Source organism: Streptopelia decaocto, assembly GCF_964273445.1.
Source record: "Streptopelia decaocto genome assembly, chromosome: 5".
Taxonomy (NCBI): Eukaryota; Metazoa; Chordata; class Aves; order Columbiformes; family Columbidae; genus Streptopelia; species Streptopelia decaocto.
Genome location: NC_138659.1, coordinates 8,151,405 through 8,170,201, shown reverse-complemented (window position 1 = coordinate 8,170,201; position 18,797 = coordinate 8,151,405). Strand labels below are relative to the sequence as shown.

General features: G+C 43.9%; 1 protein-coding gene across 1 annotated transcript; it reads right to left on the bottom strand.

Moving 5' to 3' along the window:
* Positions 1-48: 48 nt before the first annotated feature.
* Positions 49-18,567, bottom strand: TMCO1 (transmembrane and coiled-coil domains 1). The gene is made up of 7 exons (XM_082054221.1): positions 18,412-18,567; positions 16,989-17,066; positions 13,537-13,596; positions 9,909-9,955; positions 9,249-9,316; positions 5,558-5,702; positions 49-392 (listed from the first exon to the last, which is right to left on the bottom strand). Exons 1-7 carry the CDS (start codon positions 18,479-18,481, stop codon positions 294-296), a joined length of 567 nt encoding a protein of 188 aa, XP_081910347.1. The 5' UTR covers positions 18,482-18,567; the 3' UTR covers positions 49-293.
* Between the last annotated feature and the right edge of the window lie 230 nt (positions 18,568-18,797).

Genomic DNA, 18,797 nt, shown 5'->3' with positions numbered 1-18,797 from the left:
ATCAATGTATTTCTACTTGTCCTACAGCACAATTAAGAGACATCTAAATCAACATGCCCATGCCATTTATTTCTCAGAAACAAAAAGTCAAGTTATCTTTTGAGAACTTTCTCAATTTGATGAGCAAACAACTGCTGGTAGAATACTCCAAATGGAAGATGTTTCCAAGACCGTGTCCAATGCTGCATAGGTTGTTTTTCGACATGTGAAGCCCGGTGCAGAATCCCATCTTGCTACCTCCCAAAGACAGTCTTGTGCACTGGTCGCCCTTCTGTGAAGGCTGTAACTGTGCTTTAGGAGAACTTCCCTGCCTGAGGTGGTGGGCCAAGGAAGCCCCCTGCTTGCTTGGTGGCAGCCCGGGAAGGAGCAAGACCGAGCATCTTCTGGATGTTCTGCAAAAACAAGAACAGAAGAACAGGATACTGTCAGACCATGATGAGGGAGACAAAGAGGAAAAAAAAACCAACACAGCTCTGCTTACAAGTACAACCTTCCCATTAGTTTTTACAAATTCAGGTTCTAACCCACATAGTGTTATCAGTCTGGCTGGTATATATTGGACCTCTATCCCTATACATTCAAAAGAGCTTAGCACAGAGCCAGACAACCATTCACAATGGCTACAATTAGAGCTGGGCCACTCTCCCCCACCTCAACAAAAGCCTTCTAATCATTAAATCCATGTTTTGCTTGAAAGATCTTTTCTCCCTCCAGTTTCACACCACAGTCAGTTGGCAGATACCTCATTAATGTCTTTGCACACAGATTAGTTTAAAAATCAATTTGCAAGAGTTATCTTCGCAATTTAACTGCAGTGCAGACACAGGAGCAGGTTCCTAACATCTGCTCACAGGCAAAACCACAGCAGCCTTCAGTTTTCACAAGTACCCTTGTTTTCCGGAAAACAGAAACCCTGTTTTCTGGCAGCCACCAGAGCCTGAGGGTCCGCAAGCTGGCGAGGAAGGCATTCTCAACATAGCCACAATTTGGGTCAGCAACATGGCAATCAGAGCGTGTGCCAAGTCCAAGTCAGGAGCTTAGGCACAGAATTAACATGAATGCCAGTGATGCAGACAGAACAATGGCTTGGTGGAGACATGCAATATAACAGTATACATGTAGCAAACCCCCAAAACTGCCTATTGAGATGACCTCATCTGCATCTGAGCAGGGTGTTTCAACAGAAAACAATAAACAAGGAAAGAATTATGTAGCAGAGTCAGACAAGAGCTAAAAACTCAGAGCAGAATATTTAAATGTGATGTTTTTATTGATTTTTGAGAAATTCCTTTTGAATTTTGCAACAGTGCAACTACAAAGAGATACCAGTTCTTTCATCCTTCACTGTAAATAACTTCAGCTCAAGATGCTGCTCACGCAGTGCTGGCAAAACAGGGACATCTGATGCAAGGGAAAGAAGAAAACAACTGTGTCCTCCACATGGCACCAGCTGAATCCTGGCTATCAAGACAATAAAAGAAGGAAAGAGGATTCTCTTCAAGCCTGAGTGTTCTCGCAAACATAACTGTCAGGATAGGCCAGATAGGAAGGTCATAGAGTTCTTGAGCTTTTTGATCATGGAATGAGAACCAACTGAAAAAACAAAACAAAATGCAGACAGACCTTCATAATTCCAGAGTAGCTAAGTTTAAAAAAAGTCGGAAAACATTCCAGGTGGAGACTAAAGAAAGAAGGTTTCAATTCACACACAAGCAAAAAAGGAGGGGAATACTTGAAAAGGAATTACATCAGTTTTAGTCTGTGGCCTCCATAAATCAACCACTGGCTGATATTCAGCAACTGAATATGTATTAGAACATTTCACTGTGGGAGGCTCCTTCCTGTGGTTCCTATTCTCAGAGCCTCCTTAGTCAAGAGATTGACAGGAAGGAGAAAAAAGAATCTAATGGGCAGATTCAAAAACGCCAGAGGGTGCTAAAGAGTCAGCAGCAGGCACGCCTGGGCTCCCACCAGCTTTGTAGTGCCCCACTCATGGAGCAGTGATACCAGCTGAGCATCCATGGAAGCAAAGAAGCATGTGCTGCCTCCGCCCTGTTCCTTCAGGTACCAAGAGAAAGACGGCCTCCCATACTAGCTGTGAAGCAAGCTTTGCTAGACAGCAATCCTCAAGTCTACACAGCTGGAAAAAAACAAGGCTGGGGCAAGGTCCAGCAGAAACTTGTCCAGTCTGCTGTGGGCCATGTTGCACAAGGAAGTCTGCAGAGTCTGCTTCCAACACCGACAAGACCTTCAGGAGCAGTGAGGGAAGAATGCAAGATTTAAAGATCCAAATTCACTATCTGAGCTCTTGTGAACTTTCCCTCAAATGACTGCAGGAAGGACAAGACTTGCTTCTGCTTTTGTCTTTGTACCCAGAGACAAGGGCCTCAGAGACAAGGCAGCGAGTGGCTCCCAGTCCCAAGATCAGGCTGTGTGGGAAAGTGGACTCCTGGCAGGAGAGATAATTGCTGGCTCCTGTTCCCCCTGGGAACACATTTCAGAGAGAAGCAGCCTAATCTACAGTTCAGACGTGTGTAAAAAGGAAGTGAAGACCAGCAAACGCCTGAGGAACAGCAGCGTATTCCTCTTCACAAACAGCACAGGTGAAGGCTGGGAGCTCAGAAACAGGAGCGGGGACAGAGGATGTAACCCTGACATTATGCCTCCCGCCCAGCCCAGCCACAGACTTTCCCAGCTGAAACCCAACAGCTCAAGGACCCTTGGAAGGCCTCTCCCAGCAACCCTCCTCTCTCCAAACAGGAAGGCAGGAGGAACTAGGGGACAGGATTTACGTGCCAGGGAGAGCTGGGAACAGCGCAAAGGAAGTTACTCACTGCAAGTTGACTATTTTGGGAGATGCCGGCCAGGTCACAGCCAGCAAGCTTCCCAGTCACCGTTTGAAGAGTTTATCACCCCCATCACTCCATGAAGAGACTGCCTGATGCTGCTACTGCCTATCCCACTAATGTCAGTTTAATCACCGTCCTGTTAGTCTCCCCTTCCTCACGTACTCCCCCTGCATTACCCTCCAGGTCACTTTTTTCACACACTCAAGTTCCTCTACTTCTGAGCTCCACAGGGACATCTCTCTTCCCTGCCTTTGATCCCTTCACAGGCAGCTCCAGGATTTAAGGGAAGGCTGAGAGGTGTATGGTCTCCTCAGTTTGTTCACAACCTATTCTCTGACATTTGGTACATCTCTGCTCCTTCTCCTGTGTCAGCAGCATCAAGCCAGACACTAACTCTCACATCAGAACAGCTGTTAGACCAAGGGAGGAGAACTGAAGCTGACCTGGTGAGATTTCCCCTTTTGCCCAGTGAAACACAAAGGGTGACAAAGCTTTCACATCCAAGGTAATCAAAAGCAGAGAACACAAGTCTTTGGCACCATTTTAAGCTCTTAATTACTTTCTTCCCCTCTCCTCTGGCCTCTAACAGCCTTTCAAAGTGCTCTTCCCAATGCTGTTATCATCCAAGTTCCTTCAAACAGTAACAAAGCCAAAAGCAGCATGCCAGCAATCACGGCTTCAGTTCTCAGATTCTGCACAGACTAACGTGGCCAGTCCCTGCCCTTCCCTCCATGGAGCACAGAGGAAGAAACTGAGCTGCCCAACAGCTGGAGAACTGCAGGTATAATTAACCACCATCACACAGGTAAGGCAGCACTAACAAGACTGCAATCTAACACTTCAGAGCAAAACCCTTCTCCAAAGCAATAAATTAACTTCTGTCCACCACAGGACCTTCAGCATGAACTCTCAAGCACAAGGGCAATTTTTTTTTCCCCCAGAATTTCTCTTGAAAGCACAACCCACTGCAAACAGCTCAGCATTTCTGCTCAGAGCCAGACCAGACCACCACTCTGGTCATGCCACCTACTGATTTCACAACAGGCAGTAGCAGGAAATGCCCAGGACTAGAACTAACCACAGGAATTATATTTTTGGACAAAAAAAAAAAAAAATCCATGGGGGATTTTTCAGCAAGGGAGTTCCCCAGTCAAACCAAAGGGTGCAGAAAAATCTTGCTCTTGGTGCTATTTAGTTTCATACAATAACCTGCAACAAAGGAAAGAAGGGACTTTCATGTAACAGGTTGCAGCACCCTGCAACGTTGTCTGAAGGAACAGCATCAGACCACAACATCACAGGAATTCAGAAGATGATCCAAAGTGCTAAAAAGGTCTCATTTCTTTTGAAGTAGCAAACACTACTCCAGCTACTGGGAAGTGAAACAAGATTTGTCTTGCAGCAAACAGAATGAGGAAGCCCCTAGCCTTTTGCACTCTGGCACCTGAAGTGAGGGGTGGGCTAGATGATCTCCAAGTGACACTTTCAACATAACTTATTCTACAACTCATTTTCTGCTTTCACATAGGATCAGACACAGATCCATTTCAACACAAGTACTCGATACTGAGGGCTACAGAGAATTCAATTCACTAGCATGCACTCTGTGACTAAAGGAACTCTCTATTACTGAGCTGCTCCATGAAGCTCATCCAAACTTCTGACAGCAGCTGCCACAACCTTTGCTGATCTGCTTTGAGCCTAAGTGCCTCTGCACCCCCTGAGGAAAAGCAACAAGCTGGTCAAGGAGAAAAGCAGCAAGAATTCAGAAAGAGAATCAAAGCAAAAGGAAATACAAATACAGGAGAGCAGATAATTTGCAGCTCATTCTACCAGCATTCGTCCAGCCCCCAGAGTCTAACTTATCCCCAGCACTCCCTGGGAAAATCTGGCAAAAAAACCCTAGACTTCTGGTTGCACTGAGAAGTCTCATTTGTCCTCACCAGCCACTCTACCACTTAAACTGCTTGTGAACCTTCCTGAACAGGCATTTCCCCTTACTCTCAGTGATGCTTCTCTCTCTCTCTCAAAAAAAAAAAAAAAAAAAGAAAACTAAGCAGCTTTTCTGAGGAGCTGTGTGTAGCCTACTCTTGGCTCATCCTACTAGACCCCCTTTCTCTGTCACATTCCTAACACTGGGAGAGACTTGACACCAAAGGTAAAGATCTTAAGACTCTGAAAAAAAGTCAGGCAGTCAGCAAAAACAGGAAGGACAAACCCAAAAGAACAGGTTTAACTCTTTCCTCACTTTTCTACCAGCTTTATGGACTGATTGAACCTTGATAGAACCTCAAGCCACCAAGGAAGTTTCCCTTGAAAATACTACACTTCTCTTTTCTCATATTAACTTAAAAGTCATAATTACTAACTAAGAAGGAATATTTAATTGGCTTCTGATGGAGACAACCTCTTAGTGCTGCAATCCGCAAAGTTATCAGGCACAGACATAATCCATTTCTGCTAAGTGTCGTAGCACCCTGGTACAAGTCTCCAGTCAAGTCTTCCACACCAGTCCAGAATAGTGACTGATTTTATAATCCCAATCTAGAATAACTTTGAATGATACATGGGAATGAAGGCAAACACAGAAACCACAAACAGATCAACATTATACATGCAAAACTGGACAGCAGTAGTAGACTCCTCTTTATGGATGGAGATGTGATTTCCCTGCTCCAGAGATGCAACAGACACAACAGTGTCCTCACCTGTCTGATCGACATTGTGCAGAGAATGTAGAGGAAGATGAAGGAGCAGTCGGTGTAATCCTCACCTAGAAGGTTGCGGTGGGAGAGACCTTGGATGTATGAGAGGGGGATAAACGGAAGCTTTGCCACCACTCGGCCATCAAATCTGGAAAAGAGAGCACTGGATCACAACTGGGAACAGTAAAAGAGCCTTCGGCTATAGAATGAATGCGTGAGTATCTTCAACGGGCCACCAGAGCAGATAAGACCATGTAGAAGGCTAAAAAGCCACACTGCCCTCCCCAGCCCACCTCTATGTACACACAAGGAGGGTAAATACATCTGTCTCACACCCAGTCACCCACAGGCTGAGTAGGCTTCCCTCAACACCAGTTCTGCCATAGTTAAGTGTTTCATAGTGATTTAAGTGATCAGCTGAACAAGCTGTTGGGTTCAAAAAGTCTTGGTTTGTGTTTTGCAGTTTACTGGTACGTTATATTTAAAAGTCAAATTTAGCAGATTGTTTCCCATAACAGTCAGCACTTGACCAAAAGATGGATGACTATCACCCTGCTGTATTGCAGCCACTGCAAGAAGATGGACTCTTTGCTTTAAGCAAAAGAGTGTTTTTTTAAGCAGATCATAAACCAAAGACACCCTTTCCTTTAGTAGAGCAGCTATACATCTCAGCAGAAGAAGGATGTGTAAGAGCCACCAACAGAATGCTTTTTAATACCAACACTCTTCTCTGTGTTAGCTCTGAAGATGAATGCAGTGCAGATGCAGCACGATACCACATATTCCAAGCAGCCTGTCCCAGTCCTGGAACTCCTCCAGGTCCACATTCCAGGGCATCAGGCAGAGTGTGAATTCTGGCCAGTTTGCAAAGATTTCTCTCAACCCAGACAGGCAACCCAGCCTTTTGAAGTAAGTGTGTATGATGCCTCATCAGCATGTGCATATTTGGATGTTATTTTCTCTGCATGTGCTGATTTTCTAACAGGTGTTTCTTGTTTCAAGATATCCTAAATGAGCGTTCTTTCCTGTGGAGATACATTCACACAGCTACAGCTCAAACACACGCCAACTTTGTTTACATCTCACAGGCAGTTTGGCTAAAGAGCTAGGAACGGATGTTTATCTCCCTGTAACATCCCCCAGTGGCTTAAAATTCTGCGTTATTCCTGCTGTGAGAATGACAAGTTCTTCAGCAGTAGCACCCCAAGGTACCTGCTTTTAATTCCAGCAGGTTTTCAGTTATCATGAAGGGGTACTGAAATGCACAACTCCTGGAGTAGGACAGAATGATTGCATTTAAAAGTTTATGACAAGAGAAAATTGAGACACACAGAATCTAATTTCTCTCCCAGGAGAAATCCCATCTGCTTGGAGGCCAGCACTGCGACAGATCTCACTGCCCTAGCATACTTTAAGCCACAACAGTCATTCAGTTGCTTATCCTCAGCACAGCATTCTGCTCTTACAGTTTAAACCAGCCTTCTTGACACATACACACCCTTTCACTACAGTCCACCCTGCTGCCCCATTACTATTGACACTCCAAGGAAGAGAGGAAGTCATCACAGCCATTTCCATTTTGGCTAAACTGGCACTTCGCAGAGGTGAGGTGCCCAGTGACAGAGCAGCAGAATCTGCGTAGTATTTGTCCAAAGGGTGGCACATCATACTACTTCCCATGCAGTTCCTGCTCTTTTTGTCCCTCAGAGCAACAAACTCAATCAAGAACAGGAAAGGCAAGCCAATGAGGCTGCAGCCACTGCAGGTGTCAACTGCCCTTTTCCCCCTTTTCATACCACACCCAGAGCACCTCTATGGATGACCTGACACCAGCAGCTTCCCAGAGGAAACCAAAGAGCCTCCTGAATTCATAACTGAAGTTCTCTGCTCCCGAGACAAGCAGCTGCTCTTAATGCCATGTCAAGAAAGTGACAGTACATACATGAAAACCAGCTCCATCAAACCATTCTATAAGCTTCAGGCAGTGCAAGTACAACCCACCGAAGCTGCCCTTCTGATACAAATGCACTTGCTACCTTGTACTGAGACCAAGAACAAAAAATTGTCTATCCAGGCCCAAAGGCAAGACGGCCAAATCTATATTTTAATTCAATAGCCTCAGCTATTAGCAAGAAAGCTATTTCAGTTCCATCAGTGAGCTCTCTGGATACTCCTGCTGCTCATGTTCAGGTTCCCTCCAAAGAAAGAGGCAGTTAAAGGAAAGATGTGCCCAAAAGCTTCATGTCAGCTCTTTGGCTTGTAACATGGTCTCTGTGGGCAGGAATCCTCAAAAAAAGAACAAGACAAGTAAACTTTGTGGTCTTGAAGGAGAAGAAACCAATACACTGATTTTTAGGTTAATATTTATGGAAGGAGGAGCCACACAGGATTTAACCAAAATCAATTCCTTCCTAAAACTCTTAAAGTCCTGTGATACTTGTCAGTCACAGCAAACTCAGAATTGCCTCTTCCCATTCAAGGAAAGTAGACAGAGTAGGCTGAGTTTTTTCAGTTTGTTTCAGGGGCAGGGGTGCTGGTGGTGTTGGTATTGCACCCAAATAGCTAGGCAAGCACCTGAAAGCATCAGGTACAGCACTAAAAAACCTCCCAAAGGTACTATGCTGCTCGGTGCATGACTCACGATGCACCTCCATCCCCACTCAGGGCTGCAGTTAAATGAGCCATCAATGACTCAAGATTGTACCCAAATTTTAAAGTCCTTTAGTGCTGTGCTCCTCTGCTTGGTTTCACAGCATTCCAGGGAATGCTAGATGCTGAAGTCTGACTAAGCTGAATAAATAGAGTCCACACAGTGACACTTCTGTTATTATGTTACCCCGTTTGCAATTTTTCCACCCACAGATCTGCAGTAAAATAACAATTGACTGTATCCTGGCGACTGCCAGCACCGAGGCCAAAGGTTTTGGGGCCCAAGAATGTAAAATCCCATTTGCATGACAAGTGTATTGCCCAGATATTAAGCAGCCTCCCAAGGGTTATACTAACCATATTTATGTTATCTTCAGATTTAACAGCCAATGGGAAGGTCACATTTCAAGATAGAATCAAGTTTTAAAAGTCAAGCAGAGTCTTTCAGTTTTGCATGTCTGAAAAAAAAGCTGTCTATAACTGTGCAAACCAGTTTGGGCTTTTTATGTCTTTGTTATTAAAAAAAAAAAAACCTAGACCTATCCCAGGTCATTTTTAAAGCAGAGGAAGATTAGAGCCCATGCCTGGACCTGTTAGTATTTTAATTCTGATCACCTTAAGTAGGGCAAACTCTGCAATTATAGCTCATTTCTAAGGGCAAGGGAGCTGACCCAGTTTTGCTTGCGAGAGCATTCTTTGGTCACACTACTACAGCAAAGCCAAAGACGTTGAAGACTGTAGCTGCTTGCCTGACATCTACCAAACCTGTCAAGATGTTCCCAAGCAAAAAGGATGTTAGAATTGTGTCTAGATTGAATGCAATTTGTTCAATTTTATTCCATTCAGCATGCAGTGTTCCCTCTTGAGCAAAACATGTGTGTGTTGACCAAACAACTGCATCTGCATACAAAATATTTATCCATTTTATACAGATTAGTGATGGGTTTTGGATGGACTGTCACTATAACACTTCGGGTGATAAAGGGAATGTAGAGAATATATTCACCATGACGATTTAACACAAATCCAGAAATTTGATACTTACATTGAGTTAAACATTCCCATCAAGGCCGTGAAGCAGAAGCCAATGGCAAACATGGATTTCATCCGAACCTGCAAGCAGAAAGGCCAGAGATAATCAAAACAACAGGCTTACGCTGAGGGATGATGGGCTCACACCCTTAAGAACAGGTTTTGTACAACATCACTGGAATCTAGAAGGAAAAAAAGATGATCCAGAAGGCCAGAGGGATTGTAAAAAGTGACTGAAGAACACCCAAAATTTGGTCAATAGTTGGGTATAAAGCCAGTCAGAGTGGATCACTAAGGTGAAGAGCTGTTTTTTGGGGGAGAAAAGTGCTCAAGAATTGTCCTGTTACATTCCCCAGGTTGTTGGGTTTTTGTTTTGTTTTTTCCTTAAGCCCATACAACCAGTCAGCAGGGGAACTTACAAGAAGTCAGACAAATTAATTCTACTTTGAAAACATCATGGAGACTTATAAAGATGAAAACAGCTAAGATTGGGCATGAGATGAGGCAGTAACTGCTGGAGAACTCTGTGACTCATACTACAGTCTGTAGCCATTATAGATAATCCAGAAGGACCTTTTAGGAGGAAGGGTCGCTATGTCTGCCAACCAAAGTCTTTCTGTTGGAAAGCTGATTGAAATCTTCAGCAGTTGGGAAATGGCTTTAATTTTCTTACCATTGACAAGTCCCTGTTGTTATTCTTCAGTTTCTCTTCTTGTCTCTCTGGAAAGACAAAAACAACAACAGTTATGATCAGTTATACCAACCTAGAAACCAGAGTGTTTTCATTTCCAGGAAGACTTAACCTTTTTGGCTCTCCAAACAAATAACACTCCCAAAACCAACTCCAGCTCTCTACGCCAGACAGTATAAAGTGAAAAACTGTACATAGTCAACTGCTTCACCACCACAGCAGCGTGCAGCAGAGCAGGCACAAAAGAGGAGGAGGCTAGAATCACACATTCAGCACTTTTGGAAGAAATGCACAGAATGTCAAATTTGCTAACTCAACCAACTAACACAATAACATCAACAACACTGCCAGAAAACAGAGACAGTGCCTCTGTATCACACTTCCAAAAGAGAGCAGTCTCAATTTGCTGCACACCAGGCTCACCATCATAAAATACATTAGATAAGTAAAAATTTCATTTTGGAGATGTCAGAAGGGACTCCAAAATCATACACAAAGCTGGGAACCACACTTCAAGGCTACTATCTTGCTGGTCTTAATAATGAATTTTGGACCCTTGTCACACCCAAAAGATTCTCTAAAGAGGAAAGGTATCTTTTACATGAATTTCACTATGTCAGTATTTTTTTTTTATTGCTATGCTTTGCAAAGAACACTTCAAAATACTACTTCGGAAATTTAGTCTGTCTTTAAGTCACCACAAACTTCAAAGACCCACAGTTTTCTGAGAGAGTGTTTTCCATGCTCCTCATTTGAAGACTACTTCGGCCTTGAGAATTATCCACCATCTGTCACCTTTCTTGTCCCACAACCCCGTTGTCCCTTGTCCACTATGCTCCTCTCAGATTGGGGATCCAGAGGGGCAGCCAGGGCTTAGGAGCAACAACCTAGCTGAAGAAAGAATGTGGACTATGAAGAAATATCAAAAAAACAATGTGAGCAAAGAGAGGGAAGATGCAGAAGGACTGTCAAGGGCTATCCAGCATGCGAGTTGTCCAGTGGATCCCTGCTGAAGTTTCAGTACAAGAGGCCCACAGCACCGAAGCTCCACAGTTATCTTTCAAGCCCTGGCTAAACACAGGGACTCGCAGTAAGTGTCAAGAAAAGCAATAGCAGCATTCCCATCCAATTTCTTAGAATCCTCATTGCAATGTGCAATTGCTCTTAACTACAAACCATCCACTCCAGCAGGATCTTTCCAGACACCTGCTTCCTGACCCAGGTGGAGAGTTTTGTTCTGGGACATTTCAGCAACCACAGGCCAGCTCTTTAGGAATCACATTTGGCACAAATACTTGTTTTTTCCCCTCTGCTACATAACTAACCATCTATTTAGAAGGGCTAAAGGTTACAGAGGGATAAAGAATACAGCCCAGATCCCCCAATATACCTGACCTGTTCCGCACCCATTTCTACAAATTCAAAACAAGCAGTCTTCAGATGTCCAACCACCTTACACAAATGGTCTATTCCTGCCCAAGTTATACACAAGCAGTCTTTAAGTACTTTGCTGTACAGCCAAGTAGAGGCACAAAGAGAAAGAGGACCAGGTGAAAAAGCAGCACCTTGGACTCAAAAATCATCTTATTCTGCTCATTGGAACACAAACCACAAGGATACAGCAATAATCTTATTTGCTAGCATTGGGGTTTTTTTGTTTTGTCTTTCTTTTGCTGCCTAGCCAGGACTCAGGTGGACTCCTGGGAACATCATTGTCTTTTCTTCCAGGGGCACACGGAACACAGAAAGTGATAGCAAAGTTTAAGCCAACAAACGCACTCCTTAAGCTGAAAAAACAGAGGTCTGCAGCATGATGTTAAAGGCATCCTGTTCCAGCCATGTGAAATGTGATGCAGACACAATGTGACCAAAGTTGGTTCACTTTACACTTAAAAATCAAAAGTTCGGCAAGTAGGAAACACCAACTTAAGCCTTCCCATGCAACTTTCACCTTACCTCCTTGTGCATAACCATGATTCATCCCTTCACTAACCATGCAATATCATACACACACCTCCTGCCTTATTCTGTGCAAAAATAGATGCAGTTGAAGCAGGTCTGTACCACAGATGTGACTTATTTGTAAAGCCTCAGCTCTTTCTTTTTTTAAACTAGAATGGTAGAATTTAAAGGAACTCTGGCACAAGTAAATTTGCTGTTACAACAACGCTACATCTCACGGAATGATTTGACATCCAGTAAGTTACTGGAACCAGAGATTTCAAAAGCAGTTAAGAGCTGCGAGTCATTTTCTGGATGCCGAGCTTGACATTCAGGGCCTGATTTTTCAGAAACACTAAGAACTCTGCTTCGCCTGAAGACAAATGAGATGCTCAAGTTATGCAGCACTTGTAAAAAAACAAAGCAAAACCAAAAAAAGTCTCAGTGTTTCAGGCTTGGCCAGCAAGCATCATAGCAAACAAAATCAGTGGTCATTTCCTAAGTTCTGTTCTTAGTCCCTTTGTGCTTTGTTTTTCATTTGCAAAACAAGATTATTGCAGTGTATAAAAAAAAATGGTGGGGCATCTGAATTCCTCAGGTTCTACTGTTTATTAGTTTAGTCCAAGCACAACTAAAATACCATCTGCTAGTAATACAGCTTGGATGGTGCCCTAAAAAAAACAACATTGCTACATTGAAAAGTGACCACATGTAACATTAAGAAGTTGTCTTATCCACTAAGTACAAGTCATCCCATGCAGGGATTATTCAAGATTAGAACTAAAAATGCACAAGAGGAAGAATTTTGGCTCCTGTTCCTTCAGGAGTCTAATGATAACAGGTTTTATACCTTGGAAGAACTGTTTGAAGATATGTTTATAATTATCCCCAAGCTTTGTACAGATCAAATGACTAATCCAGCTACCTGGTGTTAGAGAAGAATGAGGAAACCAACTCCTAGGAGCTCTCAGAAGCGTTCCTGCCACAATTTCTGTAATAATTTAACTGAGCTTTGCTGCACGTTTTGGAGTCCTGCAGATAACAGAACTTTTTAAAGCTCACATCCATTAAACTTCTACCATGTTGTTCTTGCATAATTCAGTATGTAAAGTTACTTTTATCCAGAAAGACTTAAGTTTATTCACAATAAAAACGGTAGAAAAAAACAAATCACTATCTAAAAATTAAGCAAAACTCATTTATCAAACCTGAAATAAATCTAAGTGCAGTAACAGTTAACATGCAAACACCTTCAGCTCTGAAGTATACAAATGAGAAAAAAAAAAATAAAAAAAACACACCACAAATCACGCAATCACACAGACACTGCAAGCTGACAGTGCACTGCAGCAAAGAGCTTTGACAACAGAACTGAATAACAGTCGTGGATATAAAGGCTTAAATCAGAGAGAAAGGCAACCGGTTCAGCAAGAAGTACTGCTACTCTTGGGGATGTTGCCCTTCTCTGCATTTGCCTAAAACCATCAGAAGGCTAGATCTCTCCTGTCTTGGAAGAGGAAAGCAAAAGTGTTCATATTCTTGTCACCAGGCCAAGAACCAGCCCTAGTACCACTTTAAATAAATAGTTTTGAAAGGCAGGATAATCACTTCCACAAGTTTCTCCACTTTCTCCCATTCTTGGGGCACCGTACTCCTCTCCCAGTCTTACCTATTTTCTTTTTCTGCTGCCGGCCTGCTGATTCAGTTATTGTTTCCTTCTTCTTTTCCACTGCCAAGTGAAAAGATAGACATACTATCATTTCTACATAGTGACACCACCACCCCTTTTTCACACACCAAACAAAACATTTTATTCCGCTAGAGAACAGGGTCACAAAAGGAAGCTAGGTATGACTAACAACATACTGAAAAATCAACATGTTATAAACCAAAGTTGCCCCCACCAGACACTTAGAAATAATTTTTTAAAAATTCAGAACCCTAGACAAGATATCAGAATACTTAAGGGGTTAATTTTAAACTCTCTCAAGAGCCCACCACACTGTTAACTGAGCAGTCTGGGGACAATTTGGGCTCAAGTGACCCTTGCTAATTTGTCATTAGTATTAGACAGTACTTTTGATTCACCAACTGTAATCAAAAGAGCTTTGTGGCAAGCTCTGCTCCCGATTATCTGCAATTGGAAGCAGAATACAGGAAAGCCTGTGTTCTCATACATCCCTTCTTCACAGGCAGGCATTCTCAGGGGAAATGCTGTCCAAGCATTTGAGGCAAGCTACAGCCTCTCCATTCTTCAATTAATTAGTACTGAAGCATTTCCAATATTTTAAAGTAGGAGCCTAAGCTCAAAGTTACTAAAACCCCAAATCAGACACTTAGCAAGCATCTGCAAGCGACTACCACTGCAGCAAAAAAGGCTAACACAAAGCCAGCATAGTGAAATTATTACACAGCAAATGGACTGTTCATCTGCAAAGGCTCTTCTGCTGACAGCAAGAGCAGTTTTTCCACAAAGTAAGAGACATTTTAAGACCTATAACAAGAGTACTATAAGAAGTGAGGATGATGTGCATGGCTGTGGTCTAACAACAGATAGCAACCTCTTTTTACTCTAACCTCTATGTATCTGTACCATATCTACTCTACCAATGGACAGACTTGGCTCCTCGTGAGCTCACAGAATCAGCTCAGGGATCTGAGCATTATGACTCTCCTCCCATATGAAGTCCTAGCTCAGTACAGATCTTCCAGCCTTGATTTCCAAGCACAGGTGAAATAAAGACAGCAGGCCTTCCAAATCACAGAGGGATTTGTACTGCTGCCTTCTGAAATGCCTGTGATATGTGAGTCAGTCACAACTTCTAAGAAAACCACACTAGCCCAGACAAGATACCTAAACATCATCTCTTCTGTGGTAATGTAGTAAGACACAATTGTTTTTTTCCAAAGAACACACACATCTCTGATGGGCAGGCTAGCACAAGGGGAAAAAACAGGGAAGTCTGCTCAGAGGGAATGCTGGAGAGAGGTGCCAAATGACACAACACACCCAGTGCTCACAGAACGCTCCCTCCACAACCTTCCTTATGCAAATCCAGCTGGGGATCCCAATCAATCCATCCAAACCCTAGTCCACATAACCCCATGGCCCCAAGCTCTAACCCCAACTGGACAACACTGACTCAGGTCCACCTACCACTTCCAGCCCCAACATGAGGCTTCTCCAGACCTCACCTCCACTCTGTGCAGTGCTATTGAGCCTCATACCAACCCCGAGGAACTCTACAGCCCTTATTCCCTCACGGTTTGAGCAGAACAAGTAACTCTAAGGCAGTTGCGCAAGCACATCTGTTGAAACATACATGACACAACATGGCAGCAATTCTAGCTAGCCTTCAGCCTTGCAGATTTACCCCAGAACACTTACTATAATCTCTGCAGCAGGTTCAGATAATCCTGTGCCTCTCAACAGAAGTGAGAGGACAGGAAGAGACAAAGCAAATGGCTGTGAGTAACAATGTCTGCTCCAGCACACTGCTTGGCCCATTTGTTTTTACAAATCCTCAGGACTGCTAGGACTCTCATGGGAGAGCTTAAAGGTCTCGAATGTGTTTTTTCCTGTTTCAGATGTGTTAGATAACAGTTGAAAGGTGTGGCTCAAGTGGTCTACTCTGCAAGTTGTCTGTAAGCCATCGGGTCAGCCAGATGTCCTCAGTGCAGTGGGAAAAAAAAATTCAAAGCTAGATTTTTAGTGACTCTTTATTCAGTTTTACTTTTTTTTTTGGTTGGGGGTAGGGAAGTCAAACAAGGAGGTTAGAAACTAATTGAGATGCATGAGCCTCACATCTTTCCCTTCACAGATTATAGCCTAGATACCAGGAGAGCTATAAAAACAAACAGCATTAAACTCTTACAGCAATCATTAAACCCCAGAGATTAAGCCCTGCGAACTGCTTTCAGAGTTCCATAGCACAAACACACCAGGATATTAAGTTTTCAGCTGGGTTTCAACTACTTCTCTAACTTGCTCTTCTGGGGCTAATTCTACCCTACACATTTTTGTCAGCCAAGCGGGATTAAAGCAAGGCAGGCAGAGATGCAATCCCCATCTGATACTGCTGTGATGACAGAAGCCCCTGATTCAGGAGCTTTGACACAAGTATGACTATACTTCAACTTCTCAGTTTATTTTGCCCAAGGGAAGGCTGGAAAAAGCTAGACTGCAAAGAGCACACTTTGATAATATTGTTCCCTGGCATAGTAAGAGCACTGAAATCACGGTGAAACCTTTTTAAGGTAAAACCAGCTCAGGTTTGGCCCCAGCTGTTGTGTGTTGTCTCTTACAGCTGCAACCTATGTAGGGTACATACAACAGACTTTGAACAGTCAGCTGAATTTCTCCTCTGCTACTTGGCTTCCAATACAGACCATTGAAACACACCATGCTCAGACTGTCCTGTTTACCATTTCTTTTATAAAAACATCCAATGCATCTCTTCTGACTGCTCACCTTCAGCTCCCTATTCCCTTTCTCCCTCACACTTTGTTTAACATCTCCCAGGCCTCTCAAATGTGCTCTCCATGGAAGTAACCTGAGACTTTTTTTCCTAATCAATTCTGTTTGTTTCCAGTTTACACTAGTATAATTTATTTTTACATCAGCTGATAGCTCAGACCTTTCTATCATGACTTTGTCTTTACTCATCCCCACCATTAATCATCACTTTCACTCTTTATGTACAATGCTTTCCTCTCATGGTTTTCATTATTCAAGCCTAGTTCTTTCTTAATATAGATATCAAATTCTTCACCACCCTTGAAAAGCAGAAACCGCATCTTTGAACTTATTTCAGGCTTCTAAAGGAATCTACATATACAGATACTGGCTACTCATGTTCAGAAGAAAAGAGGGCAATACTGATCTCTTACTCCCCTCCAGTTCTCCATTAAGAGGAGAGCCAATTCAGATGCACAATAGGTTTTTGCACTAACCTTCCCTCCAGCAAAAGAATCAAGGACAGAATGAATCCCCACCTCCCGTATGGATTTGTGTACCTTGTAAAATTAAGCTCCTATTAAAGCCATTCAATTTGCCATCTGCTAAAGCAGGATGTAACAGGAGCAGCAAGACACACTTTCTAGAGTCTAAAGAGTACTTACATTTCTTACTCTGTTTTTCCACTTCAGCCTTTAATCTCTTGTATTTGTCTGTTCGGTATACCAGCACCCAAGTTATACCTGAAACAAACATTCAGCAAGTAACCAGGTAAGTAGAGATCTCTTACAATAAGAAGGACACAAGTTAGTAAATACATATACAAAAAAAAAAGTACATGTCACATCTACAAAAACACATTTTAATATGGCAAAGGTATCACAAAGCACCAGCAAGCTATATCATCACTTTCCTTCAAATCCTCTTCTCAAGTTTCATGTAGCAATGGTGGCCATAAAATAAACGTTTTAGAAGTTACCAGCTCTCTGACTGAGTTTTGTGGGGCTCATTCAGTTCCTTCATGCTCATTTTTACCTGCTGTTGCTCACCTTAAAACCAGAGACTGATTACGGCAATAAACATTTTTGTGTTCAGCATTTTTATAGTGCCTAATTAAGGCTTGAGGAACAATTCCTGATCCTACCAGGACCTGCCCATTAGCAGGATCACATTTTGAAAAGGAAAACAGATGTAGTAGGCTAGAAGAGACCTTGAGAGGTGCTCCAGTCTAAATTCTTCCACTCAGTCAGGATCAAAACAAGTTGTGCCACAAATGCAGAACCAGTGGATTGTGAAGAGTTTAATCCGAGCTGCTACACAAAGCTTTTGGCCCTTTTTTGGCTGTGGTTTGTCAAGAGGGCTGTGCTGCCGAGTCCCTGGGATCACCAGCTGCAGAGAAGGGAACCCTGTAGGTGCTTCTGAGGCCAACACAGCTTTGTGCTACAAAAAACAATGGATGCATACAGCACCTAACATCAAATGCAGTGCAGTAGGCCTCATAAAAAGCAAGTAAATATCATATTCCACCTGGGACACTCCCTGCCCTTGAACACCCAAAGATGCTGTCTTGCAGCTCTGGTACAAAGGAGATTTTGGGATACAGATTAGCGCTGGGAAGAGGGAGCTGCTTCTGACTTTGACTACGCCAAAAGGTAATACTTTAAACTGTATTTAAGAAGTTGTACCGATTTCAACACCTGCCATTGAAAAAACCTTCTCAATATGAGTCACCAACATTGCAAGTTCAGGTGATTTTTGCATGTCCTTCTCATAACCTTCATTTTCCTAGACCCAACAAGCCCCATTCCGACCACTTCACACCAGGGGGGCGTTCTGTTCAAGAGTTACTCACTGCTGAGTAACCGAACCTCATTTCACACTCTCGCTGTCCTGTTCGGAGAAGCCACCGCCTCCAGCCAGCCCCCTCACTGCCACCCCGAGTCCTCCCCGTGCCTCCTACGGACGGCACCGCCGGGCCAGGACCGGCCCCAAGGCCTCCCCGGCCCTCCAGGGCCCAGCCGAGACAGGCCCCACCGGCCCGCTGAGGGGAGGACGCCGCAGCCCGCCCCGCCGCGGCCCAGCACTCACCCTCGGCCAGCAGCGCGGTGCACACGGAGATGAAGACGATGAGGAGAGTGTCGGCAAACATGGTGCTCATGGTGATCCCAACAACCTCCCCCGGTAACGCCGCCGCGCTCCCGGAAATAGACCCCGCCACCCGGAAGCTACCGGGGGCCACGTCGCCTAGCAACGGCCGGAAGCGATAGCCCGCGCTTCCGGGAGGCAGTGCTGGCCAATCGACGCGGCGCTGGGAGAAGAACCGCGGGAAGGACGAGGGGCGGGGAAAACGCGACAAGGCGCGGCTCTGATTGGCTGAGCGGGCTGTCAATGCTGCCCGGGCCGTGACGCCCACACGGGTCCCTCTGGGCTGCTCCGGGGCCGTTTCCAGGGGAAGATGCACAAGGCGTTTGGTT